General features: G+C 39.9%; 3 protein-coding genes across 3 annotated transcripts; 1 reads left to right on the forward strand and 2 right to left on the reverse strand.

Moving 5' to 3' along the window:
- The first annotated feature begins 9,827 nt into the window (after positions 1 to 9,827).
- On the forward strand, positions 9,828 to 11,371 carry LOC118490106 (calphotin-like). Its single transcript, XM_035987323.1, has 2 exons — positions 9,828 to 10,476; positions 10,554 to 11,371. The coding sequence occupies exons 1-2, from the start codon at positions 9,828 to 9,830 to the stop codon at positions 11,369 to 11,371; spliced, it is 1,467 nt and encodes a 488-aa protein (XP_035843216.1).
- An 8,519-nt stretch (positions 11,372 to 19,890) lies between these two features.
- Positions 19,891 to 20,274, reverse strand: LOC110882111. Its single transcript, XM_022130221.1, has one exon. The coding sequence runs from the start codon at positions 20,272 to 20,274 to the stop codon at positions 19,891 to 19,893; it is 384 nt and encodes a 127-aa protein (XP_021985913.1).
- Positions 20,275 to 25,872: 5,598 nt separating this feature from the next.
- LOC110882274 lies at positions 25,873 to 26,829 on the reverse strand. The gene has a single exon (XM_022130360.1). It carries the CDS (start codon positions 26,827 to 26,829, stop codon positions 25,873 to 25,875), a length of 957 nt encoding a protein of 318 aa, XP_021986052.1.
- Positions 26,830 to 27,627: the final 798 nt, after the last annotated feature.

Genomic DNA, 27,627 nt, shown 5'->3' on the forward strand with positions numbered 1-27,627 from the left:
AAGTTTTGAAAGAAAATGTTTCTAAAATGACAGAACAGTGTTCTCAAAAAGAAATTGCTTGTCAAGAAATGAAAAAGAAATATGACTCAATGAAATTAGCATATCACATTACAAAAGAGTCATATGAAAAAGTGAAAGATGAAATGAAATATGCTCAATCAAGAATGAATTATCTTTCTGAAACAACTAAAGAGCTTAAACGAATGTATTCTATAAAACAAGATGTTGTTAATTCTTATATTGAGGATGTTGCTAAGCTAAAGCGACAGATTGCTGATTTAGAACAGGATAACAACAAGTTAAAAAGTTATCACGTGTCGTCATATGTGCTTGAACGAATTTTCAATATAAAACCGGGTGATGGTGAGTCTGAGCAAAACAAGAAAGGGATTGACTCAGAGTTTCATCAAGTTCCACCACCGGAAAAGTTTGCATTTTATGATGAGGAAAAGGTCGAAAAATCTTTCAACATGGTAGACCAATTGCCAGACAACATTGACATAACCTATTCCAAATAATGATTCTCATGATTCAGAGGTGGTAGGTAAAGTCGTTGAAAGTGTGTTGAAAGAAGAGTCGGTTGATACAGGTAAATCTGAATCACAGGATGAAGATGAAGGAAATCTTCATGATGGATATCTGAAGAACACAAAATCCGAGAAAAATTTGAATGATGATTCAAAGGGATTGGTTTATACCATGATTGGATCAGACAAATTATTCTTAGATGTTGTATTGCCAATTCGGAATGTGATTTCAGAAAAGATTGACAAAGTTTTCAAAATGGTTGAGATTGAAAAATCTGAGATTCCAAAGTTTGCTGGAAAAGGTCACAAAGTTTTTTATAACAAACCGGGTTTTAAGAAGAAAAACATGAAGGCTGGGTTAGGTTATAAAAAGAAACAAAATTGGAAAAGAAATGAAGTGCCAAATTATCAGGAAAAAATGAGTTTTGTTCATGGAACAACAACAGAAGAAGAGAAAGAACTAAAATTTAGACGACAGTCTATTGACGAGTTCTTGGCACAAAAGAAAAAGCAACAACCACAGGTCAAAGATGTGTCTAAGAGAACATGTTTCAAATGTGATCAAATAGGACATCTTGCACGCAAGTGTCCAAATCTAAAACCTGTGGATGTTGACAGAAAGAAGTTTGATGCTGAGAAACAAAAATCTGAGAATGTGAGACAAAGGTCAACCAGATTTGATTCGAAACAAACTTGGAGGTACAATACAAACAAGTTTGCTTCAAATCAAAATTGGAAATCAAACCCGAACAGGTTCGATTCAAGACAGGCCTGGAATTCTCATACACCCAGATTTAGAACAACACAGAGTTGGAAAACATCTGTTGATATGACAAAACCCCAACAGTTTTGGAAACCAAAAGTTGTTGTTCAAAATCAAAGTGATAAAAAAGAGACACATTTTTACAAAAGGGGTACTCCAAAAGGTCAGACATGGAGTGTTAAAAAACAAGTGACTTCGGTAAAAGATGAGAAAGTTGAAGTCAAAGTTGAAAAAGTCATTGTGAATGATAACAAAGAATTTCCAGCATTAAATGAAAATTATTGTGTTGAAATGCCTAAGGTCCAACAGACCTGGGCTAAATTGTTCAAGTAATTGAGATAGTTGAATGTGCAGGTGCTCAACAAAAACAAAGACTGTGAGAATGAAAACTGGAGCAGCCTGGCACATGGAGAGGAGGAAGAGGCTGCTGGACCTTGTGTTGGTTGAAACAGGGGGTTTATTTTCTTTCTGTAAATAAATAAACAATATTTTCAAAACCCTAAAAATTAGAAAAATTAAAAACCAAAAATATGTTTTTAGTTTGTTAAAAACTTAAAAAAAAACCAAAAATATGTTTGTTTTTAATTTTTTGTCAAAAAATAGAAAATTCCAAAAATATATGTTGATTGAATATGCCGAAACGCTCACGGCGGAACAAACATGATTATTTTCACAAGATTGAAAAATGGTTTTCAAACTGTAAAAGATCAATGGGTTGTAAATCATGGGGGTAATTAGTACTTCATATTAGATTTTTTTCGAAAACAGAGCGCATTAAGCAGAAAATGGATGGCGAGACAAAGCTATCAGTATCGTGTTGTCAAAATTTCTTTTAATGATTTTGCATTTTAGGGGGAGAAAAATCGTTATCAGAAAATCCAAAAACATTAGAAAATTTGAAAAAGCCAAAACATGATAAAATTCGAAAATTGAGTTTTTGTGTAAAAGAGGAAATGATAGTACATCAGTAGACAGTTACAGTATGCTAAGGAAATGTAATGATTATATAGCATTAGACAGTCTCACTGATGATATGCCGATAGGTTTTTATACATTTAGTAAACTTTTTCGGGATATAAACCTAAATTCAAAATTCAAACTTGCTTATTTCGTGGGGAACACTACTTGGATATATAGGTAACCCCTGAAATCTCGTTTGAAAGGTCCCTCTTTCTAAAATACTAGGTCTTTATACTCAGTGATATCTGGGGTATTATTCCGTGACTTTTGCTGAATGGAAGTTCTAACCTAGTCCCCGAATAATACTTTTCGCATTGCTTGAAATACAGCGTAGCCCTTAGCAAAAATGATGAAACAATAAAATTGATAATCATTGCTGTTGAAGAAAAGATCCTCTAAAGGGGACACACCTAAAGTCGAACCGTCATCTCTCTGCTGAACGGAAGTTCTGACCTGAGCTCTCACGGTTTCGCATCTAACCCCTTACAGATATCATCTAGGTATACTCACCTATAAGACTGAATATTGGGATCTGATACGGGAGTATATTCAAGAGGTGGGACACATGAATGAGTTTAAGTTCTTAAATCACCTAATTCGTATCGTGACTTAGTTGAAATTTGTGTGAAAATTTAAGTGGATCAGTATATCGACAATCTAAGTGAATTGTTTAATTCTTAATGTGTAGCTAAGCTCAACGGTACTTGTGACTTGTCAAAAACTGATATGATCCTCTGACGCATACTCAAACAAAAATATTGTCTGTAAATATGTTTGTACATATTTCTTTACTGCTCTATATTTTCAGAAAAATACAAAAAGATTTTTGATTCTGCTTTATTTTCGACAACCGATGTCTGAAATGCTGAGTTTCAAAATCTAAGTAAGCTGATTGTGTTTCTGAAAATAAAACAAGTTCATTAGTTTGAAACTTGAATTAAAAATCAAAAATCAAAAACAGTTTGTGATATCTCCAAGGTCAATAGTTTGGACTTGGATGATTAACTGTGAGGGAGTTGGATCTGGATGCTTATATTATGTTAGAGACAGTTTATGATCTTGTTTGATGAATATTGCTAAATCAATGAAGTTTGTTGATAGGGGGAGTAGTTTAGAGAGTTGGTTGATGATTTGAAAAACATTATATTTATAGATGTTTGAGTGATTACAGATAGTCAAGACTACGATCCCGAGAGTAGAGTCTAAGGGGGAGTCTGAAGACAAGCTTGAAGCTAGGGGGAGCTTGTAGATGAAAAGCTAGGTGTCAATCCCAAAGCACGAAAGCTTGACGAAAGGGGGAGCCTGAAGCTGATAGTAGAAGATAAAGATTGATAGATACTTACAATGTTACAATCTGAATGAGAAGGCAGAATGATCAAGACTGAAGATTTGTTATGATAAAGATTAGACACTGAAGACTTCGTCAATATCCGAGGGGGAGTCTGTTAGTGCATTACGTCTATTGACTTCGTCTTGTATCATATAATAGGATAGGATAGGATTATCAGTGCCCAAGGTTCGAGAAACAGATTTTCATGTTTAAGGATGTGATTCCACTTGAAAGTGCAAGGAGCCATTTCAAGCGAAATCAGAAACATCTGAATCCGCTTGAAAGTGCACCATGCTATTTCGAGCGGAATCCCACTAGTATAAATAGGGTACTTGTCATTTCGGTGGTAGACACGGATTCTGGATTTGTAACGAAGTGCTGCCAAAATCTGTTCAGGTTGTAATTGATGTTATAATCAATATAAGTGACAGATTTAATAGTATCAAGCTGTTTCCAAGTCCGTTTCACTGATTCCGCCTTTGAACCGGATATAAAGCTCTTCTGATCGACTCAGTCGGGTCCAACAAAGGTCCTACATCAGGGTAGGAAGGTATACCTGGAGGCCAGTTTTGTTGGTGCTGATACTGATGTTGGTGCTCCTCATGTTGTGGCTGGCCATGTGGTGGTGGCTCGAGCTCTTCCATGTTGACGTCTTCATTTTGTGGTGGTAGTGGTAGTGGATCCCATATTTCCCCATTTAGACCTCTCAGTCACGGCCCATTATCTGTATCTACTACCAAACCCATCGCTATCAAAGACCTCATATCCACATCTCCTCCTGCGTGAACCATCGTGAGACCGTTGACTACCTCATCTGTTATAATACCCAAATTATATGCTAAGTGAGTCACATATTCACCGCCATGGATTTCACTGCTTGTAGTTCTCCCTGCGCTGTTTACAATGAATTCAGCCATTCTAGCTGCGAGGTTGACATGTACTCCGGTCACTAATGAATATAAGAAAAGCAGATCCAGAGTTGGACAGTTCCCTGCACTGTCCATGCGCCCACAGATGGTGTGACTCATGACCTGATGAATGACCCTCAGAAGCGGGTCTTGTAGTCATGAAGCTTTAGCTTTTCTAGCTTCATAAGGTGGTTCAACTACCACTTGTGCCCAGAAGTTAGCTCGTTGCTGATCATTATCAAACTTGTAGATATTGGTGAAAAGTTCTGAATTTATGTCTTCAGATGAGTATATGCCCAATCTTCTTCCAAGTCTAGCAACTGTCCACTTATGCCACTTTTTTCCCAATTTGAACTGTATTGTCTCCCTGTTTTTAAAGTCTGGATTCTCGCTTCTCGGTTTTTCATAAGTGTATGAAGCAAAGAATTCCAATGTTAGCTCAAGATAAACGGGTCGTGCAATATTGAACAACCTTGATATCGGATTCGACATCATGTTGGATAGCCTTTCTTCTTGGTTCAGAGTTGTTAAGGTCTCCCAGTTGATCCTTCTCGGTTCACCGATTTGTCCCCATCTATTCCATAAGGCTTGTAATCTTGCAATACAGGGTTGTTCTTTCTCTTTGTTCTCGTTAAACTGGAGGAATCTGTGATTCATCTGCACACAGGAATATAACAAAATGAGAGCAGAATATAAAAATTTCACTGCTGCCACCGGAACAGGTTGTTTACGAGCTTCTGTTTCTGTTTCAGCAGTCACACGGTCGTGCCACAGGTTGCACTGCCGTGCCATTTCGTGATCGCTAAATAGTTTGTTTCCGGTACTTCGTGTCGCACTACCATGCCAAATCGGCACTGCCGTGCGACTCGGCGTCGCAGCTCTGAATCGGTGATCTGTGCTTGTTTTCCGACCGGCACTGTCATGCCGTTTTAAGGGCGTGACCGTGCGACAGCAATTTTCACCAGAAAATAGTGTATTTCAATGATTTTAACTTGTATTTTTCAAAGTTTATCTTTTAATCAGTGAATAGATCTCGAATCAAGCATCAGAATCATCGGTTTAACATTAATCACTCAAGAACAAGGGTTTATTTGACATTTATGAAGAAAACCCCAAAATTTCTTGGTTTAAACATCAGATCTACATCAGAAACTAAGTTTAATCTACAAAATAGGTACGAAACATACCTTGGAAGATGATTGAAGCGAAATCTAGGCAAAAATTAGGTGATTTTTGTGACAACCCTCACAATTACAGGTACTGTACAATTAATTAGTTTTAATTATGTGCTTAATGACTGTGCTTGATTACAACTGACAACTTAAACTGCTTTATGATTTCTACATCATACATACATATGCATCATATAACATACTGTCACTCCGTATATTATACACAAACTTTAGTGACATACTTGATGCACAAAGCACCGTTAGCACACTGAACGGATAATTCAGAAATATACTGACAATGCCAGCAATAGACAGACAAAGTTTTTAAGGCCCAGTATGAGCCAGGGATAAGGTACTACACTAGTATGGAGTGTAGGGGTGTGAGGACCATTAAACTGCGTCACTAGGTGCTAGTTACTGTGCCGGGAAGTGCCTAAAACACACTTTAAATGCAGAATTCTGCACTCATTAATAAAATTCAGCATTTTAAAATACTAGTAGAGTGCAAAAATATGGCAGAATGGTCCTGTATTCTTTCCTAAGTATCAGGGATTAAAAGTGTTGCAAAAATATATATAAAAGACACTTTAAGGAATAATTAAACACTTTAACGGAACGGTACCCAACCGGATAACCGGACATTACCCGGAACACTAAATTTTTGCCAAATACATTGTTTCACTATTTCTTGACTTGTCGTGATCCCCGAACACCCTAACACCCACTAGAAACCAAATAGCTAACATATATAAACATAATACTTGAAATCTAACTATCCATTACCTATTAGTTACAAAATGTTACAACCAACCCCCCCCCCAGCCGAAATCGATCCCAAGTGGACCCTCACAATCATCCACCATGCCTCATATATCTTTTGTAGATTTAATCTAAATTGTTGAATGGATTGCTTACTTGCTTTGGTAACCAAAATATGTGAAGTAATCCTATAAGAGCATGGCCCCAAGATCACAACCATCACTCCTCATTTCACACTTCCATCTTCACTCTCTCTCCCTTTTTCTCGGCTCCCCACAACCGCAAACATCACCACCATTCCACCACCATCTCTTCCATTTTAAGCTCCATCTAAGTGCTTGAAGGTGATTCAAGGAGGCTTGTATCTTGTGGAACTTCAAGGAGCTTCTTTCACTTGCTTTTCACCATCATCTTCTCCACCTTTTCACTAGAGATTCTTCCCTAGCTATAAGCTAGTAGTAAGTCTTGTTACACCTTGTTTCATCTTGTTTCTTAGTTAAAATATGTAGGATGATGATTATGTTTAAATCACAAGAACAAGAACACTAAGAAGATGAACATGAAACTTTACATGAAGCTTGAACATAAGAGGTTAACTTGAAAGTGAAATGCTACTAGTTTGATGTAGTCATGAGTATGTTGTTAGTTTTATGATGATTTTTGGTTTTGTGATATTGATCACCATGTGAATCTTGTTATATGATATGTAGAAGTATGATCTAACAAGAATAGAAAGTGGTTATATGTTAAGAAAAATAACCTCCTCCTAGTTAGACATGAACTTGATAAAAATGATTTTTTTCACAAAATATAAATTAACTAGTAAGTTGATGAGTTTGTAAATCCAAGAGTTTACAAAGGATTTTTGTAAGAAACCAAGTTAGAAAAGCGGTTTTTGGAAAACCATGACGATTACAAACACCTACACTATTTTTAGAGATACGACAAGTATGAAAATGTTTTATTTACAAGAAGAGTTCAAGAGTTTAAATTTTTGTAAAAATTATTTACAAGTGGTAAACACTAAATATTTCCAAGAAAAAGATTTTTAAAGAAATAAATACGTTTCGGAAGGTAACTAAGTGTACTAAAAACTTTACCAAGTTACTACGCGTTTTCGAAATATATCAAGTTCATGATTAGTGTGAAACACATATATTTTTGCTCTTGGTAATGTAAGGATTGTTGTTGATTGATTTTGAAAAGAAAATGATATGCTCAATAGCATGGATACCTCCGTTTTTAAGGGAAACTCTGGCGAAATTTTCTAAAATTCCAACACTTAGAAAATATTTTTCTAACAAGTGTTTACGAGTATATTTTTAACCTTGTTTTCAAAATAAACTTCGCCATGATTTTTATTACAAAAATACTAAGTGCCGGAGGTTGATTTTTGTAAGTAAAATTTGATAAATGTATATTTAGAATATATATTTCATACTAAAACTCTTGTGTGATTATTTGTTTATTTTGTGAACTAGTTATATTATTTTTAGGGTAAAATAATACAACTTATGTATACAATGAAATTATGACTCCAAAATAATACCAAAACTCTCACGAAATAAATATTTAAGTTACGCAATTATTATTGCAATACGAAATGCTAAAACGTAACTTATGTGATATCTCAGAAAATACTCTCACACGCACATTTTTGGTAAAATATTATTTTGGAAAATTTGTGAAGTAAATTATAATATTTTTGGGAAAAACATATGTAATTTGAATTAAGGTGTTTTAGACGAGTAATTTAAATATATTTTTCTAAGTGGGACTTAAAATATATTTTTCGGAATTACAAGTGTACATGTATAAATACCCCCATCCTTGGGAAGGAAATACACATATAAAATACTTGAGAAGTGTGGATACGAAATAGTTGCCTAACTATTTTCCTAAAAACAAACTTTAAGTTAAAATAATTATTATTATTTTAACAAGTAGTCACAAACTTGGAATAATGTCAAAGTAACGCGACTCAGAACACTAAACCTTAAGCCAGGGCACGGCCCGTTCGTCTAATAGACATTAGTACGTGTAGGTCGTCGCGTAGCAGATCGAGTTTGGATTGACGATTCTATTCAGGAGACGCACTTCAGTGAGTTCATGTCCCCCTTTTCTCTTTAACTGTTTTCAGTTTTATACTTCGAGGGTGAAATACATGTCACAATTATTACAAACATTTATTTAAATGGTATGGCTAGCTTAGGGAGGGTCTTTACTACTAGATCATGTGAAGGGTGGGTAGAACACTTAAGGCCATTAATCCTCGTTGTTAGGACTGAGGGACATAAGTGATAGATCTATTTGGGTGTAGCGAGCCCACACCCATGAGGCCGGGGCGGCCCATAGAGGTGACTGTGTCTTACAGCCGAAGCCCGATAACAAATTTGCTTGGTTTGAGTCTTCCTGCACCTTTTCACACATACTAGTGGCTTTGCAACCCATTGGTGATCTCTTTTTCCTTATTGCTACATACCAGGGACTTTTATTCATACTTTGAAGGTTTATACATACTCACTTTTACATGAACTCGCTCAACTTTTGTTTATTTTTTAAACTACATGTATTTCAGGAAATTAATGGATCTGGCGAAGTGTGCGATTGTGTCAAGCTGCGTAGTGAATAATGACGTCATCCAGGTTTAGGAGGTGTAACACTTTCCTGGTTACATGTCTCTAAACCACGTCTTTATTTATGTCTTTTGTTGTGTCACGTGAACACGCTTTAATCATGTCATGGTTGTAACTTGTTTTATGTGTCGACATTTTAAACAATGATGTTGTGGTAACTTTAAATTTATTGAATGGATGATCATCATGTGTTTTATTTTCATATAGCATTGTTATGATTGTTGCTATGGTATTAAGAAGTCACCCCAAATTAAACCCACGCTTCCGCAAAAGTCAGGGTGTGACAGCTTGGTATCAGAGCCAGGTTCATAGCGAACTAGGATTCTTTCTCGAGTCTAGACTATGATCACTAGGGCTCTCACGAAAACATTTTTACATTGCATACACTAAACGTCCAGATCCAGGGTACAAAACATTTTTACAAACAAAAAGGCACAAATACACTTTTCAAAAAAAAAATTATATTTCAGTCTTAGAGACTGAGGGAGTTCAGCCTTATAGGCTGGGAAGGTTCAGTCTTAGAGACTGAGGGAGGTTCAGTAGAGACTGAGGGGTTCAATCTTGGAGATTGGGGAGGTTTAGTCTTACAGACTGGGAGGTTGGTCTTAGAGACCAGGAGATTAGTCTGAGAGGCTAGGGAGTTCAGTCTGAGAGGCTGGGAGGGGTAGTCTAGGAAGACTAGGAGGATTACTTTCTTGCATTGTTGTGACTTACATGTTTATTTGATTTCATGTTGATGTATGTGCATATGTGTGGTTGTGTTACAAACACCATGCCATCATCTTCAGATACTGGAGTATCGGACACCTTGGATCCTATAGCGATCGTGTCGGACGATGAGATTCTGTCAGAGAGTGAGGTCTACACGTCAGACACTACTAGCACGGATGAGGATGACTTCCAGCAGTTTGCTCTTCCTGATTTTGGAGATGATATTCCTATTGCTGATGGCCCTTTCGGAGGGGACCTACCTCTTCTTCAGGTCCCTGCTCCTCTACCGATCGCCGCAGTTCCTCTCGAGGATCTGCCTCATGATGAGTTCGCCGATGATGACATCGACTTATTCCTAGAGAGTCCCCCGGAGGGTGACAAGGATGGTGTGGCCCTCATGGATGCCGATGTCCCTGTTGCTGATGACCCTGTTGTCAACCCTGTTGTTCCCTTGGCTGAGATTCCTGTTAATATGCCCATTGCTGATCCTGTCGTTCCAGTCGAGGCTCCCATTCAGGAGGCTCCTTTTGATCTGTTTGATGCTTACTCATTTGAGTCTGTAGCGTCCGCCTCACCGCACGCCCAGGGCGTACAGCTCTATTCCTCTGATTCCGACTCAGACATGGCGATGTCTGTTGCGCCTCTCGTTTTCCTCGACGTTGACCCAGAGCCAGAGGTCGAGTTTTTGCCTGATGAGCCTACTCCTGTTGGTCCGGAGCCGGTCGTTGCTTATGACCCCATTGAGGCCCTAGCTGTTGCACATTTGCCAGACCCTTTACCTGAGCAGGTCATGTCGATATACCAGACATAGCACCACCTGTCATTGTTGCGCCCGTCGAGTTACCACCGATTCCTAATGCTCCTGTTATTGATGCACCCATTATTGCACCGGTAGTACCTGTTTCAGCCCTTGTGCATGCGGACCATGCACCGTTTGCTTCTCACATTGATCCTCGTTATGCTGACACCCGTAACGGGTGGATCGAGGATGATGACTACCCACCGTTTGTGCTACCCGTCACTCCTCCTGTAGCACCTGTTTCCGCACCTACTGAGATTCCATTGTTCCACCCACACACCTCTGACGTCCATCGCACTGATCTTCCCATCACATTCCTCCTGGACATTCCGCCACCTCGTCCTGGGGAGGGTTCATCGAGGCAGCCGCCTGTTTTTGTTCCACCTGTTCCGTCGTCAGTTCCGTTCATGTCCCAGTTCCCTCATACTGCACCATCTTTTGTACCGTCGGGCGAGCCGTTTCTGTGGGCTTTGCCCAATGTTATGCCATTATCAGATCCGTACCACCCTTATCATGTGGGGTACACGATAGAGGACATACTCATCTCTCTACAGCTACAGCAGGACGAACTGAGTCGTCGCATTCAGGAGTTAAAGAGAGCTCCATGTCCTCCGTGCCACTGTCAGACTCCTTTCGCCGCACCACACACTCCCCTTCCGATTCCCCCCGATTCGAATGTTCGTTTCCTTACATCTGAGCAGCAGATTGCCTATTTGCTGTGCGTCATTCATGCCTTAGAGGAGGATTGGGTGCATATGCGCCGGTTGCTTTTCTCTCATTTTCCTCCTCCTCCGCCATCAGCATAGATATTTTTGGTTTGATGCAGGTAGATCATTTTGGTGAGAAAGTCGCGATCGGGCCAGCTTGCGAAGACTTTTTGGAAGACCCTGCTTTTGTACATGATTTGTGTAGACAGATTTGTATTTTGGGGGGTGATGTAACCCCATGATCTTATTTTGACATGTGATGTACTGTAAAACGTGTAAAAACAATATGGTGGTCATGATTAATGAAAGCCCAATGGCAACGTTCTCACTACATGCTTTGTTGAATTATTTGTTTTATATATTAACATGGGATGTTATGTGATTGATGGATGTTGCTATATATGCATATTTATTATACCTACTATGACCTGACCTACATGATCATCATTTAGAAGATGCCTCCACGACGCGACGCACGCATGCCTACTACTGAAGCGGAACTCCAGGGGATAATTGCCGCGGCTATAGCTCAGTATTCGGCCTCCCAAGCAGAGACAAGCGGAAATATCTCTAACAACAACGGCAATAACAATCCACCCAATGGTAATGTTAAGTCGCTTGAGATATATTACGATACATTTGGATATTTCTAGCACGTCCGCTAATACCATCTGTAAATTCTAACGTATGTGCAGGGTGCACCTACAAGCAATTCCTTAACTGTAAGCCCATAAATTTCGACGGCACTGGAGGTGCTGTTGCGTTTGTCAGGTGGGCTGAAAAGACAGATTCTGTCCTAAGGATGAGCAAGTGTACTCCTGAGCAACAAGTTACCTACATCTCAGGGCTGTTTCTTGATGGTGCCCTATTGTGGTGGAATCTACAAGTGCAAACTGTGGGAGAAACGGCGGCATATGCACTAACCTGGGCTGAGCTGAAAGAGCTCATGAGGAAGAAATATTGTTCGCGAGATGAAATACAGAAGCTAGAGACTGAGTTCTGGCACCTAAAAATGGAAGGTCCTAAGATTGCAGAATATGTTCAAAGGTTTCATGATTTGTCCCATGTGGTGCCGTACATGGTCACACCCGAATTTAAACGCGTTGAGCGCTTCATCTGGGGATTGGCACCCCATATCATGAGCATGGTAACCACGTCCAAGCCTGCAATGATCACTGAAGCCATTGATCTCAGCGTGGCACTTACTGAGGAAGCCATTAGATTGAACAAGTTTTCAATTTCTGAGCCAAAAAGAAGGAGACTCACGTGGAGTCGTCTGGTGAAAACAAACGGAAATTTTCCAACTTCAAGCAAGGTACCGGCAGTGCCAGCAAGAAAAGAGATACAAATCCGCCAGCTGAAGTAAAGACTGGCAGTGAAAACAAGGGGAAAGGTTACATGGGCACTCTGCCCAAGTGTGATACGTGCCGATTGAGGAAATGCGAGTCATGTGGGAAGAACGGACACTCGAAGGATACATGTTGGGCCGGAACGGGTGCTGGGCATGGTGGTAATCGAGGCTATGGGAATGGTAATGGAAACCGCCAACAGGGAGGAAATAGAAACCGTGGAAATTTTGCGAACTAAGCTGGGAGTGGAAATCACAACCAAAACAACACTCAAGGTGGTAATGGAAATGGTAATGGTAGGGGACCGGGATGTTTCAATTGTGGAGACGTTGGACACTTTAAGAGGGAATGCCCAAAACTGAATCAAGCTCGTGGGAGGGTATTCAACATTGGAGCAAGGGAAGCGCGCCAGGATCCAAACGTTGTCACTGGTACATTCCCTGTAAACCAACGCTTTGCATCTGTTTTGTTTGATACTGGTGCCGATTATAGCTTTGTATCGTTAGAATTTAAGAATATGCTTGGGTTAACTGCTAGTAAGTTAGACGTTTCGTACTCGATTGAACTGGCTAATGGAAAGCTAGTTGAAACCAATGAAGTTATCAGAGGATGCGCAATTGAGCTGGGAGAAAACAAGTTTACACTAGATCTACTGCCAGTCAAGTTGGGAAGCTTCGACGTAGTGGTAGGGATGGATTGGTTATCGAGCAACAAAGCCGAGATTGTTTGCCACGAAAAGACCATTCGCATCCCAATGGCAGATGGAGAGACGATCGTAGTCCATGGAGAAAAGTGTGATACGCCTCTGAGAATCATTAGCTGTCTGAAACTAGAAAGTGTTTACAGAAGGGATGTGTTGCCTTCTTGGCACACATCGTGGATAAAGAAGCTGTTGAGCCAAAGATCGAAGACATTCTAGTTGTAAAAGAATATCCTGAAGTCTTTCCAGAAGACTTGCCAGGATTACCGCCGCAAAGATAAGTCGAGTTCCCCATTGACTTAGTCCCAGGCGCCGTGCCTATGGCTAAGGCACCGTACCGACTTGCGCCTTCGGAGATGCAGGAGTTGTCAATGCAACTCCAGGAGCTGTTAGACAAAGGATTTATCAGACCAAGCTTCTCGCCTTGGGGAGCTCCAGTTTTGTTTGTTAAGAAGAAAGACGGTAGTTTTCGCATGTGTATCGACTACCGGGAATTGAACAAGTTGACAATCAAGAATAGATATCCTCTGCCGAGAATTGATGACCTATTAGATCAGTTGCAAGGTTCAAGTTTCTACTCAAAGATCGATTTGCGATTAGGATATCATCAGTTGAGAATTCAAGAGGAAAGTATTCCCAAGACTGCTTTTAGAACTCGATATGGACATTACGAGTTTCTGGTGATGTCGTTTGAGTTGACAAACGCGCCAGCCATTTTTATGGATTTAATGAACAGAGTTTGTAAGAAACCATTGTTCAACTCTTTGACAACATGAAAAACCAAAAGCCGTACCTCGACAAGTTCGTGATTTTGTTCATCAATGACATTTTGTTCTACTCGAAGACGAAGGATGAGCACGAACAGCATTTAAGAGCTATTTTGAAGCTACTTAAAAAGGAGAAATTGAATGCCAAGTTCTCAAAGTGCGAGTTCTGGTTACGCGAAGTCCAATTTCTTGGACATGTAGTTAATGGAAATGGAATCCATGTGGATCCCACAAATATCGAAGCGATAAAGAACTGGGAGACTCCAAAGTCGCCAACCGAGATTCGATAGTTCTTAGGTTTGGCTGGTTATTATCAAAGGTTCATTGAGGATTTCTCAAAAATCGCTCAACCTTTGACTGCCCTTACGCAGAAAGACAAGAAGTTTGATTGGGGAGACAAACAGGAAGAAGCGTTTCAGTTGTTGAAAAACAAACTTTGTAATGCACCGATCTTATCACTACCCGAAGGAACGAACGACTTCGTGGTATATTGTGACGCCTCGCGTCAAGGTTTGGGTTGCGTGTTGATGCAGCGATAGAAAGTTATAGCATATGCTTCTCGCCAGTTGAAGGTCCATGAGAAAAATTATACCACGCACGACTTGGAATTAGGCGCGGTGGTATTTGCTTTGAAGATCTGGCGACATTACTTATATGGCACGCGATGTACAATCTTCACTGATCATAAGAGCCTGCAGCACATATTTGACCAAAAGGAGCTTAACATGAGGCAAAGACGCTGGGTAGAACTGTTGAACGACTACGATTGTGAGATCAAGTATCATCCAGGGAAGGCGAATGTGGTCGCCGATGCCCTAAGTCGAAAGGAAAGGATCAAGCCCATAAGGGTTAGGGCTTTGGAAATGATTGTCCAGACAGACCTCTCATTGCGCATTAGCGCCGCGCAGAGAGAAGCTCTTAAAGAAAGGAATGTTGAGGACGAGTATCTCCGTGGGATGGAGAAGTAGTTGGTTCCAAACGAGGAAGGAACTTTATGCTTCATGAAACGAATTTGGGTTCCTCTGATTGATGGATTGAGAAAGGTTATTTTCAATGAGGCTCACAAGTCACGATACTCGATTCATCCAGGAGTGGATAAAATGTACCAAGACCTTAAGGATTTCTATTGGTGGCCAAGGATGAAAGGCGATGTTGCAATATATGTCAGCAAATGTTTAACTTGCGCCAAGGTAAAGGTCGAATACCGAAAGCCTTCAGGTCTTCTACAACAACCAGAAATACCCAAATGGAAATGGGAACAGATTTCAATGGATTTCATAACGAAATTGCCAAGGACGCCCAAAGGTCACGATACGCTTTAGGTAATAGTAGACCGTTTAATGAAATTTACGCACTTCTTGCCAATCAGGGAAAGAGACAACACGAGTAAACTAGCTGAGATATACATGAGAGAGATCGTTGCACGACATGGAGTGCCTCTCTCAATCATCTCTGATAGAGATGGGAGATTCGTGTCAAGGATTTAGCAATCCTTCCAAGAAGCATTTGGTTCTCAGTTGAATCTAAGTACAGCATTTCACCCGCAGACTGATGGACAGAGCGAACGAACAATTCAGACATTAGAAGACATGCTGCGAGCTTGCGTAATGGATTTAGGTGGAAGTTGGGACACTCACCTACCATTGGTCGAATTTTCATACAATAACAGTTATCATGCAAGTATTCAAGCCGCACCATTCGAAGCTCTTTATGGACGCAAATGTCGATCACCGATTTGTTGGGCTGACGCGGGTGATAAACAACTAGTTGGTCCAGAGTTAGTTCAAGAAACGACAGACAAGATTGCACAGATCCGAGAGCGCATCAAAGTAGCTCGCGATCGACAAAAGTGTTATGCGGACCGAAGAAGGAAACCTTTGGAATTTGAGGTGGGAGATATGGTTTTATTGAAGGTTTCACCCTGGAAGGGTGTGGCACGCTTTGTAAAGAATGGGAAGTTGAATCCACATTACATTGGCCCATTCAGAATCCTGCAAAGGATTGGGCTTGTGGCATACAAGTTGGAACTACCTGCTGAACTTAATGGCGTTCATGATACATTCCATGTATCAAATTTGAAAAAGAGTCCAACTCAAGAGACAGTTGTCATTCCTGCCGACGAAGTTCATATTGACGACACACTCCACTTCATTGAAGACCCAGTTGAGGTCACTGATTGGAAAGTTAACAAAACACGCAGGAGTAGTGTCAAGCTCGTCAACGTTCGATGGAATGCAAGACATGGCCCAGAATTCACGTGGGAACGTGAGGATCGTATGAAAGAGAAATACCCACATTTGTTCCCCAAGAACCCTGCAACTAGAAGCAGAACCTAAAATTTCGGGATGAAATTTTCTTAACAGGGGGAGAATGTGACAACCATCACAATTACAGGTACTGTACAATTAATTAATTTTAATTATGTGCTTAATGACTGTGCTTGATTACAACTGACAACTTAAACTGCTTTATGATTTCTGCATCATACATACATATGCATTATATAACATACTGTCACTCCGTATATTACACACAAACTTTAGTGACATACTTGATGCACAAAGTACAGTTAGCACACTGAACGGATAATTCAGAAATATGCTGACAATGCCAGCAATAGACAGACAAAGCTTTTAAGGCCCAGTATGAGCCAGGGATAAGGTACTACACTAGTATGGAGTGTAGGGGTGTGAGGACCATTAAACTGCGTCACTAGGTGCTAGTTACGCTGCCGGGAAGTGCCTAAAACACACTTTAAATGCAGAATTCTGCACTCATTAATAAAATTCAGCATTTTAAAATACTAGTAGAGTGCAAAAATATGGCAGAATGGTCCTGTATACTTTCCTAGGTATCGGGGATTAAAAGTGTTGCAAAAATATATATAAAAGACACTTTAAGGAATAATTAAACACTTTAACGGAACGGTACCCAACCGGATAACCGGACATTACCCGGAACACTAAATTTTTGCCAAATACATTGTTTCACAATTTCTTGACTTGTCATAATCCCCGAACACCCAACACCCACTAGAAACCAAATAGCTAACATATATAAACATAATACTTGAAATCTAACTATCCATTACCTATTAGTTACAAAATGTTACAACCAACCCCCCCTAGCCGAAATCGGTCCCAAGTGGACCCACACAACCATCCACCATGCCTCATATATCTTGTGTAGATTTAATCTAAATTGTTTAATGGATTGGTTACTTGCTTTGGTAACCAAAATATCTGAAGTAATCCTATAAGCGCATGGCCCCAAGATCACAACCATCACTCCTCATTTCACACTTCCATCTTCACTCTCTCTCCCTCTTTCTCGGCTCCCCACAACCGCAAACATCACCACCATTCCACCACCATCTCTTCCATTTTTAAGCTCCATCTAAGTGCTTGAAGGTGATTCAAGGAGGCTTGTATCTTGTGGAACTTCAAGGAGCTTCTTTCACTTGCCTTTCACCATCATCTTCTCCACCTTTTCGCTAGAGATTCTTCCCTAGCTATAAGCTAGTAGTATGTCTTGTTACACCTTGTTTCATCTTGTTTCTTAGTTAAAATATGTAGTATGATGATTATGTTTAAATCACAAGAACAAGAACACTAAGAAGATGAACATGAAACTTTACATGAAGCTTGAACATAAAAGGTTAACTTGAAAGTGAAATGCTACTAGTTTGATGTAGTCATGAGTATGTTGTTAGTTTTATGATGATTTTTGGTTTCGTGATATTGATCACCATGTGAATCTTGTTATATGATATGTAGAAGTATGATCTAACAAGAATAGTATGATCTAACAAGAATAGAAAGTGGTTATGTGTTACGAAAAATAACCACCTCCTAGTTAGACATGAACTTGATAAAAATTATTTTTTTCACAAAATATAAATTAACTAGTAAGTTGATGAGTTTGTAAATCCAAGAGTTTACAAAGGATTTTTGTAAGAAACCAAGTTAGAAAAGCGGTTTTTGGAAAACCATGACGATTACAAACACCTACACTATTTTTAGAGATATGACAAGTATGAAAATGTTTTATTTACAAGAAGAGTTCAAGAGTTTAAATTTTTGTAAAAATTATTTACAAGTTGTAAACACTAAATATTTCCAAGAAAATGATTTTTAAAGAAATAAATACATTTCGGAAGGTAACTAAGTCTACTAAAAGCTTTACCAAGTTACTACGCGTTTTCGAAATATATCAAGTTCATGATTAGTGTGAAACCCATATATTTTTGCTCTTGGTAATGTAAGGATTGTTGTTGATTGATTTTGAAAAGAAAATGATATGCTCAATAGCATGGATACCTCCGTTTTTAAGGGAAACTCTGGCGAAATTTTCTAAAATTCCAACACTTAGAAAATATTTTTCTAGCAAGTGTTTACGAATATATTTTTAACCTTGTTTTCAAAATAAACTTCGCCATGATTTTTATTACAAAAATTCTAAGTGCCAGAGGTTGATTTTCGTAAGTAAATTTGATAAATGTATATTTAGAATATATATTTCATACTAAAACTCTTGTGTGATTATTTGTTTATTTTGTGAACTAGTTATATTATTTTTAGGGTAAAATAATACAACTTATGCATAATACCAAAACTCTCACGAAATAAATATTTAAGTTACGCAATTATTATTGCAATACGAAATGCTAAAACGTAACTTATGTGATATCTCAGAAAATACTCTCACACGCACATTTTTGGTAAAATATTACTTTGGAAAATTTGTGAAGTAAATTATAATATTTTTGGGAAAAACATATGTATTTTGAATTAAGGTGTTTTAGACGAGTAATTTAAATATATTTTTCTAAGTGGGACTTAAAATATATTTTTTCGGAATTACAAGTGTACATGTATCAATACCCCCATCCTTGGGAAGGAAATACACATATAAAATACTTGAGAAGTGTGGATACGAAATAGTTGCCTAACTATTTTCCTAAAAACAAACTTTAAGTTAAAATAATTATTATTATTTTAACAAGTAGTCACAAACTTGGAATAATGTCAAAGTAACGCGACTCAGAACACTAAACCTTAAGCCAGGGCATGGCCCGTTCGTCTAATAGACATTAGTACGTGTAGCTCGTCGCGTAGCAGATCGAGTTTGGATTGACGATTCTATTCAGGAGACGCACTTCTGTGAGTTCATGTCCCCTGTTTCCCTTTAACGCAAAAGTCAGGGTGTGACAATTTTTGGGTGGAGGCGACCTGGAACTCCCGTGCGGCTACTAGGGTTTCGTAAAAGTGTTATGTTTTTACTGCAGATTTGTTTAAATACCTCGATTTTTACTGTTCGGTTTTCGAGCCGCACGGTCGTGCGGATTTGGCACGGTCGTGCCAATCCGGATCACTGTCCTGGTTCGGGCTGTGTTATCGGGTAGCATAGTAGTGCAGCGGTCGCACGGTAGTGCGATCCGATGATTGTCCGATGCACGAGTAAGTGAGCTGTTTTGACTAAGGGTTGCACTACTGTGCCGATTTGGCATGACCGTGCAATACCTGGGCCTTTTTGTGTAACTTTCCACAGTAAGCTCATAACTCTGAATTTTTACCCTATTTTCCCATTTTTGCACTATTTCATATATTCTAACAATAAATTAGCTTCAAAATTCCAAAAATTATGTATCATGCGTGTATGACCTATTTAAAACCGAAAAATTAACAAACTATGAAATAACTATCAAAATTAATATGTACAAAATTTCCCTTAGCGTGTGAAAACACGCTCGCTAAATTTATCAGTGAGTCGATAGCTAGACTCATTCTCCCCACACTTGTTTTAAGTGTACGGGACGTGGAGTTCGAGAATTTCCTCCACCGGGTCAACCGGTCCGTTGATGTAACGTTTCAAACGATGACCGTTGACTTTAAATGTTTCCCCACTTAAATTTTTGATGATGACGGCTCCGTATGGAAATACTTCTTTGATCGTATAAGGACCCGTCCATCGAGATCTTAATTTCCCAGGGAATAAACGCAGTCGCGAGGAGTACAATAAAACAAGATCCCCAACGCGGAAATCTTTATGTTCTCTCAATCTTTTGTCATGAAGCCTCTTGACTCGTTCTTTGTACCTGCTAGAACTTTCATATGCATGGCTTCTTAGTTCCTCGAGCTCGTGGATTTGCAGAAAATGGGCTTCACCTCCACTTTTTAAATCCATATTTGTCGTCTTCAAGGCCCAATATGCCCTGTGTTCTAGCTCGACAGGTAGATGACAGGCTTTCCCATAAACCAACCTAAAGGGTGTGGTCCCGATAGGCGTTTTGAATGTTGTTCTAAAGGCCTATAGAGCGTCATCTAGCTTGTCTGACCAATCCTTGCGGTTATTATTAATGGACCGCTCAAGGATTCTTTTCAAACCCCGATTCGTGACCTCCACTTGCCTGCTTGTTTGAGGATGATACGGCGTAGCTAATCTATGATGAACACCATAACGGGACAAGGCTCGTTCTAGCTGCGCATTACAAAAATGTGGTCCACGGTCACTGATTAGTGCTTTTGGAGCACCAAATCAGGCAAATAAACTTTTTAAGAACCTCACAACCACCCTAGCATCGTTTGTAGGCAAAGCTTGAGCTTCGGCCCATTTTGAGACATAGTCTACAGCAACTACGATGTATTTGTTACCTCGTGAGGCTGGAAATAGTCCCATGAAGTCGATACCCCATATATCAAAGACTTCACAGACTTGCATTGGATGTTGAGGCATTTCATTACGTGCGGAGATATTTGTTGCCCTCTGGCAAGCATCACACGCTCTAACCCATTCATGCGCATCACGACAAATTGTGGGCCAGTAAAACCCAGAGTCTAACACTTTCTTTGCAGTGTAGTTTGCTCTATGATGACCTCCGGTCGGCCCTTCGTGACAGTTGCGCAGAATGCTAGCTGCCTCTTCTCCGAATACACATCTTCGGATCACCTGATCAGCTCCGATTCTAAACAAGTATGGTTCGTCCCAAATGTAATACTTTAAATCTGCAAAGAACTTCCTCTTTTGCTGATATGACAATCCTTTGATAAGGATTCAACATGCGAGGTAGTTTGCAAAGTCGGTGAACCAAGGTGACTCGTCATTCATCTCGATACTTAGAAGAAATTCATGGGGAAAATTGTCGTTTATTGGTTCCTCCAGCGAATTTTCAGAACTTCCATGCTCAAGTCTCGAGAGATGGTCGGCTGCAACATTTAAAGCTCCCTTTTTGTCTTGGATCTCAATGTCAAACTCTTGTAACAATAAGATCCATCTGATAAGACGCGATTTTGCGTCCTGTTTGCCAAAAAGGTATTTGATTGCTGCATGATCCGTATACACAATTGTTTTGGACAACACAAAGTATGACCTGAATTTGTCAAAAGCATATACTACTGCCAAAAGCTCTTTCTCTGTAGTCGTGTAATTTTCCTGAGCATCGTGTAGAGTTTTGCTGGCATAGTATATAGGGTGAAAATGCTTCTCCCTTCGTTGTCCTAAGACTGCTCCTATTGCGTAATCACTGGCGTCGCACATTATCTCAAATGGCAATACCCAGTCAGGTGCAATTAAAATAGGGGCTTCAATAAGCCTTTGTTTAAGCTGCTTGAATGCTTTCATGCATTCGTCTGAAAACACAAATGGAGCATCTTTTTCTAACAAACGCGCCATAGGTCTTGCGATTTTTGAAAAATCTTTTATGAATCGCCTATAGAACCCTGCATGACCCAGGAAACTTCTAATTGTTCTGACCGAGGTTGGGGGAGGAAGTGTAGAAATGATATCAACTTTCGCTGGATCAACTTCCAACCCGGCTTCAGAGATTTTGTGGCCAAGAACTACCCCTTCTTTCACCATGAAGTGGCATTTCTCCCAGATAAGCACTAGATTAGTTTCCTCACATCTCATTAACATTCTTTTCAGATTTCCAATACATTGATCGAAAGAACTCCCGAAAACAGAGAAACCATCCATGAATACTTCCATGGAGTCTTTAATCATATAATGGAAAATGGCTACCATGCGGCGCTGAAATGTGGCTGGTGCATTACACAGCCCAAAAGGCATACGCCGGTAGGCGAATGTGCCGAAAGGACATGTGAAAGTAGTCTTTTCCTGGTCCTCAGGAGCGATAGGAATTTGAAAGTATCCAGAGAATCCATCCAGAAAACAGAAAATGAGTTCCCCGACAGACGTTCCAACATCTGGTCGATGAATGGAAGCGGGAAGTGGTCCTTACGGGTGGCATCGTTAAGTTTGTGGTAATCGATGCAAACTCGTCATACGGTGACGGTACGAGTAGGAATAAGTTCATTCCTATCATTTGGAACTACAGTAATACAACCTTTCTTGGGTACTACTTGCACTGGACTTACCCAAACAGAGTCAGATATAGGATAAATCAGCCCTGCATCTAATAACTTAATTACTTCTTTCTTCACCACGTCTTGCATGTTAGGATTCAATCGCCTTTGATGCTGTGCACTAGGCTTGTAATTGTCTTCCATGAGAATCTTATGCATACAAAAGAAGGATTAATGCCTTTGATATCCATAATCTTCCACGCCATAGCTTTTTTGTGGAGCGTTAGAACTTCGAGAAGCTGTCTCTTTTCTTCTTTTGCTAAAGATGCTGAAACGATGACTGGCAAGCGACACTCCTCATCTAGAAATGCATACTCGAGATGCGGTGGTAGTTCTTTTAACTCTAATGATGGTGGTTCTTCAACCGAAGATTTTGATTTTCTTTCAACTTCACGCTCAATCTCCATAAATTGATCTGGACTTTGAGAACCATCTTCGAAAAGAAGGATAACTGTCTCAGACACTTCAAAGAAGCCTGACTACAAAAAGCTTGAACAACAGATTGAAAATCTCAAAACACTGCTCACATCAGCAAATAATCCTATTCTTGTGTCAAACCAAGAAGAAGGAAAACAATTGTCTAGTGAAGAAGTAAAGGAAAAGGAAGCTGAGTTTTGGAAAACCGGTTGCTCAGTTTCGTGGCCTTCCTGCGAAATGCCATTTTGGTTCTCACACAAAAGATGTGTGTCCGTATCAATTTCTTCAATAGTGCCTTGGAAATGAGAGCTTACACAAGTATTGACAATGTCGACATAGTAAAGCATGTCATCGTGACTTTGTGGATGTTACATTGATCTTTTAATATCAAAAGTCACGTGATGTGCACAAAATGCAACATATAAATTACATCAATTGTGGCATAAAACTAACCCTTTTTTAGTACTAATGTTGGAAAAAGTGTGCTTTTGTCTTCCTTTTGTATTTTCAGGATTAAATGAGCTCAAATAGACAAAAGGAGCAAAAAGGCAGCTAAATCTAACATAAATACAAGAAAAGGAACAAACGTGGCATGCCCGACCTCCCGACAGCATCTTCCCAAGCAAAACAAGAAGACAGAAGACTGAACACGCCCCGTGCTCAGTGAGCACGGGGGCGTGCCCAAGTGTCAGCAGAAAAGACAAAGTTGTAGAAGCTTCCATCGCCCACCACGGGGCCGTGCTCAGCGGACACGGGGCCGTGGTCAACTATAAGATTTGCGGAATCCAGGCAAATCTTGATAGTACAGATATGCTTCTGCACACAGGGTCGTGCTCAGGGGACACGGGGGCGTGGTCAACTAATGCAGACAAACTGCATTTAATGAAGAAATAGAGGATGATGGACACGGGGCCGTGCCCAGTGGACACGGGGTCGTGCCCGAGCTTCGGTTCAGCCTATAAATAGGAGTGATTGGAGCTCTTGCAACTCATCCCTTGGCACACCACCTCTCTCACACTTCACCCACCACCCACCATCATCACAACACCATCATCCACCACCATCATCCATTGTCCATCATAGAGTGTGTGAGTCGTCTCGGGATCCAAGATTGATCGTAAGAGTTCTTGACAATCAAAGGCCATGTTTGCCTAAGTCTCTTACATCACTTGGTGAAGACAAGTGTTTAGTGTAATACTTTTTAATTCTAATCTTTTGCACTTTTTAATTGGTTTTGTATTAATGACTTTAATTACTAGTTTTCTTATGTTGAAGGTGATTCTTCCTTATCATTTGTCCGTGGTGTCTTGGCATTATTTTACTGTCTATATAAAATAAAAGATTTTCACCATTCATATCTCCACGGTCTATATGGAGGTATGTTGGCTACCTGGTCGGGGGTTAAGGGAACGGTTTGGTAAGAGTCTTGCCATTGTTCAGTGTATAGATCCTGCAAAGGACCTGGGTCAAATTTAGTAGGACCTCCTTCAATACCCAACGGTATTGGATGGCGGTGGTCCAAACTCTTTGACCCCCTCATAAGTTAAACTACTATTAAAACTTTAACCCGGCTACTTAGGACTGTATCCCTGCTGACTCAGACTACTTAGCCGAGGGTAACGTCACCTTCAAAAGAGGGGCCTACCACATTATGCATTAATAACTTAATTAATTATCTTTCAATAATCCGACCCTTTAGGATTGTATCCTTGCTGACTCAAACTACAGGGTTGAGGGTAACGTCGCCTTCAAAAGAGGGGCCTACTATAATAACTAAGATAATCTCTTAAACAAGTGCAAAAGTGTGAAAATAATCAAAGGTTACACTACACACGAGTCGGGTCCAAGTGATTCATCTTGTCTATCTGTTTTTACTTTTATTTTACTTTTCAGCATTTTAGTTAGTTTTATTTTTCTAGTTTAAAAACCTTTTTCTAACATTTTGATTTGATTAGACGTTGAGTATCTTGTGTCCTTGGACGACCTCGGTATCTTACCAACACTATACTACATCCACGATGGGTGCACTTGCCCATATGTGTGTTTAGTGTTAGTGAATATCGTGTTTATAAATTTAAAACTTGGCTAAAAAGTGTAAAAAGGGCTTAAAATATACACCTAATATATATAACACTTCACAAGCATCATCACGTGCTCGTCATTTACTCGGAGCGTGATTTGGCCACCTGCCACATCAACAATCGTTCTGCGGTATTGAGGAATGGTCATTCCAGTATTAATGGCACTTTTGAGTCTTCGTCCATGTCAAGAATAACAAAATCCATGGGAAAAACAAATTTATCAATTTTAACAAGCATGTTTTCAACGAATCCACGCGGATACTTGATCGAACGATCTGCAAGTCGAATGCTCATTCTAGTGGGTGAAGGTTCACCCAGATCTAACTTAGCAAAAACTTTATATGGCATAAGGTTTATGCTAGCTCCTAAATCGGCTAATGCGTGATTGACAGACATGCTGCCAATGAGACAGGGAAGAGTAAAACTGCCCAGATCTCCCATCTTTTCAGGTAGACGGTTTTGGAGAAGGGCTGAACAGTTTTCATTCATCAACACACAAGACAAACTTTCGAGTTTCTGCTTGTTTGTGAGGATGTCTTTTAAGAACCTTGCGTATTTAGGCATTTGAGCCAACGCCTCAACAAATGGTATGTTTATGTGTAATTGTTTAAACATCTCTAAAAACTTACCATGTTGTTCATCGTTCTTTTGTTTCTTCAGCCTGCTCGGATATGGGACAGGAGGAATGAAATCTTTAACTGGCTCCTGGAACTGGGCTGTACTTGCTAGGACTCGCCTAGCGTGCACCTCGTCTGAAGCATCAGTTTGGACCGTATCAATGATCGGTGGTGAGTCCGATTTGTCAGGTCCCGTGGTTTTACCACTCCTCATCATTACTGCATTAACGTGCCCTCTTGGGTTTGGTTCTGTGTTACCTAGAAGACTACCTTGTGGTCTTTCAGACAACATCTTGGCCAATTGGCCTACTTGATTCTCAATGGTTTGTATTGAAGCCTTCTAGCTCTGCATTTCCCCTTCTTGTGCCATAAAACGCTCCTCATGCTGTTTGTATCGTTTTCAGAAATTTGATTGGCATTGTTGGAATTCTTTAACCGCTGCACCATCATCTCCTCTAGTTTCGAGTTGGTTTGAGAGGTTTGTGGCTGGGAAGTGCTTCCTGAACCTAAATTATTGTAACGTGGTTGAAAAGTTTTCCCTGATGGCTGAAAAGATTGTCCATCGGGCTGAAAGGATTGCCCCTGAGGCTGTTGTGGCGCGGGAGCGCGTTGAGCATATCCGAGTGGGTTTTGGTTACTGGAATTGGCTTTCCACCCAAAGTTTGGGTGATTCCTCCAACACGGATTGTACGTGTTGCTATAGGGGTTATTCTGGGGCCTAATTTGATTGCCCAAATAGTCCACCTCTTCGTGGCCTGTTATCATAACACCCTGCTCACATGTACCTGGCTCGTGTGACACTCCACACAGCTCACATGATGATTGTACCTGCGAAACGTTCTGAGCTTGATCAAATCTTGCTGCCAAAGCTCCAATCTGTGCTGCAAGAGCCGTATATGTATCCACTTGATGAACTCCAGGAATAGATGATGCTTTATTTCGCACTCCACCGTGACGAGAACTCGACTTCAAGCTAGCTTTTTCTATGATTGCATAGGCTTCGTTGGGTGTTTTTGTTCCAAGATCGCCTCCTGCATATACATCTAAATGTTCTTGTGAGTCGTAGTTGAGTCCTTGGTAGAAGTTCAACACAAGTTGTCTTTTGGACAACCCATGATGTGGAACATCGATTAAAAGATCTTTGAACCTCTCCCAATCTGCGTGTGGAGATTCTCCTTCGTCCTGTTTGAATGTCATGATACGATCCTTAAGCTTAGCTGTCTTTTCCGGAGGAAAATATTGTTGCATAAAAAGAACGGCCATCTCGTTCCAAGTCGTGATGGACCCTGCTGGAAGTGACAAAAGCCAAGATCGGGCTTTGTCTCGTAAAGAAAATGGAAAGAGTCGCAAACGAATTGCGTCTTAAGAAACGTCTCTAATCTTAAATGTCGAGCACACCTCGAGAAATGAAGCGATGTGCCGACCTGGATCTTCATGATCCTTCACATCAAACTGCACAGAATTTTGCAACATGTTAATAATACTAGATTTAATTTCAAAACTCGGTGCTGCTATCGTAGGTCGGGCAATGCTCGGTAGCAAGCCCTCTCCTCCTGGACGGCCGGTCTCGTTCAGAGGCTGGTCGTCTTCTACCATAATGCTTCCTGAGTCGTCCTCTAAACTCTCGCTGTCAGAAAGAATCACCGGTTCGTCGATTGCGGCCGCAATCCTTTGTGCAACAACAAGTGATCTTTCGCGAAGCCGCCTACTTCTTCTTAAGTTATTTTCTGATTCGTTGGCTAGCTCAGCGTTGGCGAGTGCAGGGGTTGGACATTAGCCTGCACGTAGAAAGGAAGGCATTATACAGAAAAAGAACATAATAATAATATAAGAAATAAGTGTACATACTAATACTATTACATAATATACATATATACGGGTTATTAAACAAATTTATTCAAATATTTACTGAATTATTTACTTATTTACATCCGAGAACTGTTTTTTTTTTTTGTTTTTTGTTTACCATAATTTCTTATGACAATCATCAGGAATTTGAGGTAACTTCGTTTTTTTTTTTTTACATATCAGAAAATCTGATATATCTTATAAAATTCTGAT

Source organism: Helianthus annuus, chromosome 1, assembly GCF_002127325.2.
Source record: "Helianthus annuus cultivar XRQ/B chromosome 1, HanXRQr2.0-SUNRISE, whole genome shotgun sequence".
Lineage (NCBI taxonomy): Eukaryota > Viridiplantae > Streptophyta > Magnoliopsida > Asterales > Asteraceae > Helianthus > Helianthus annuus.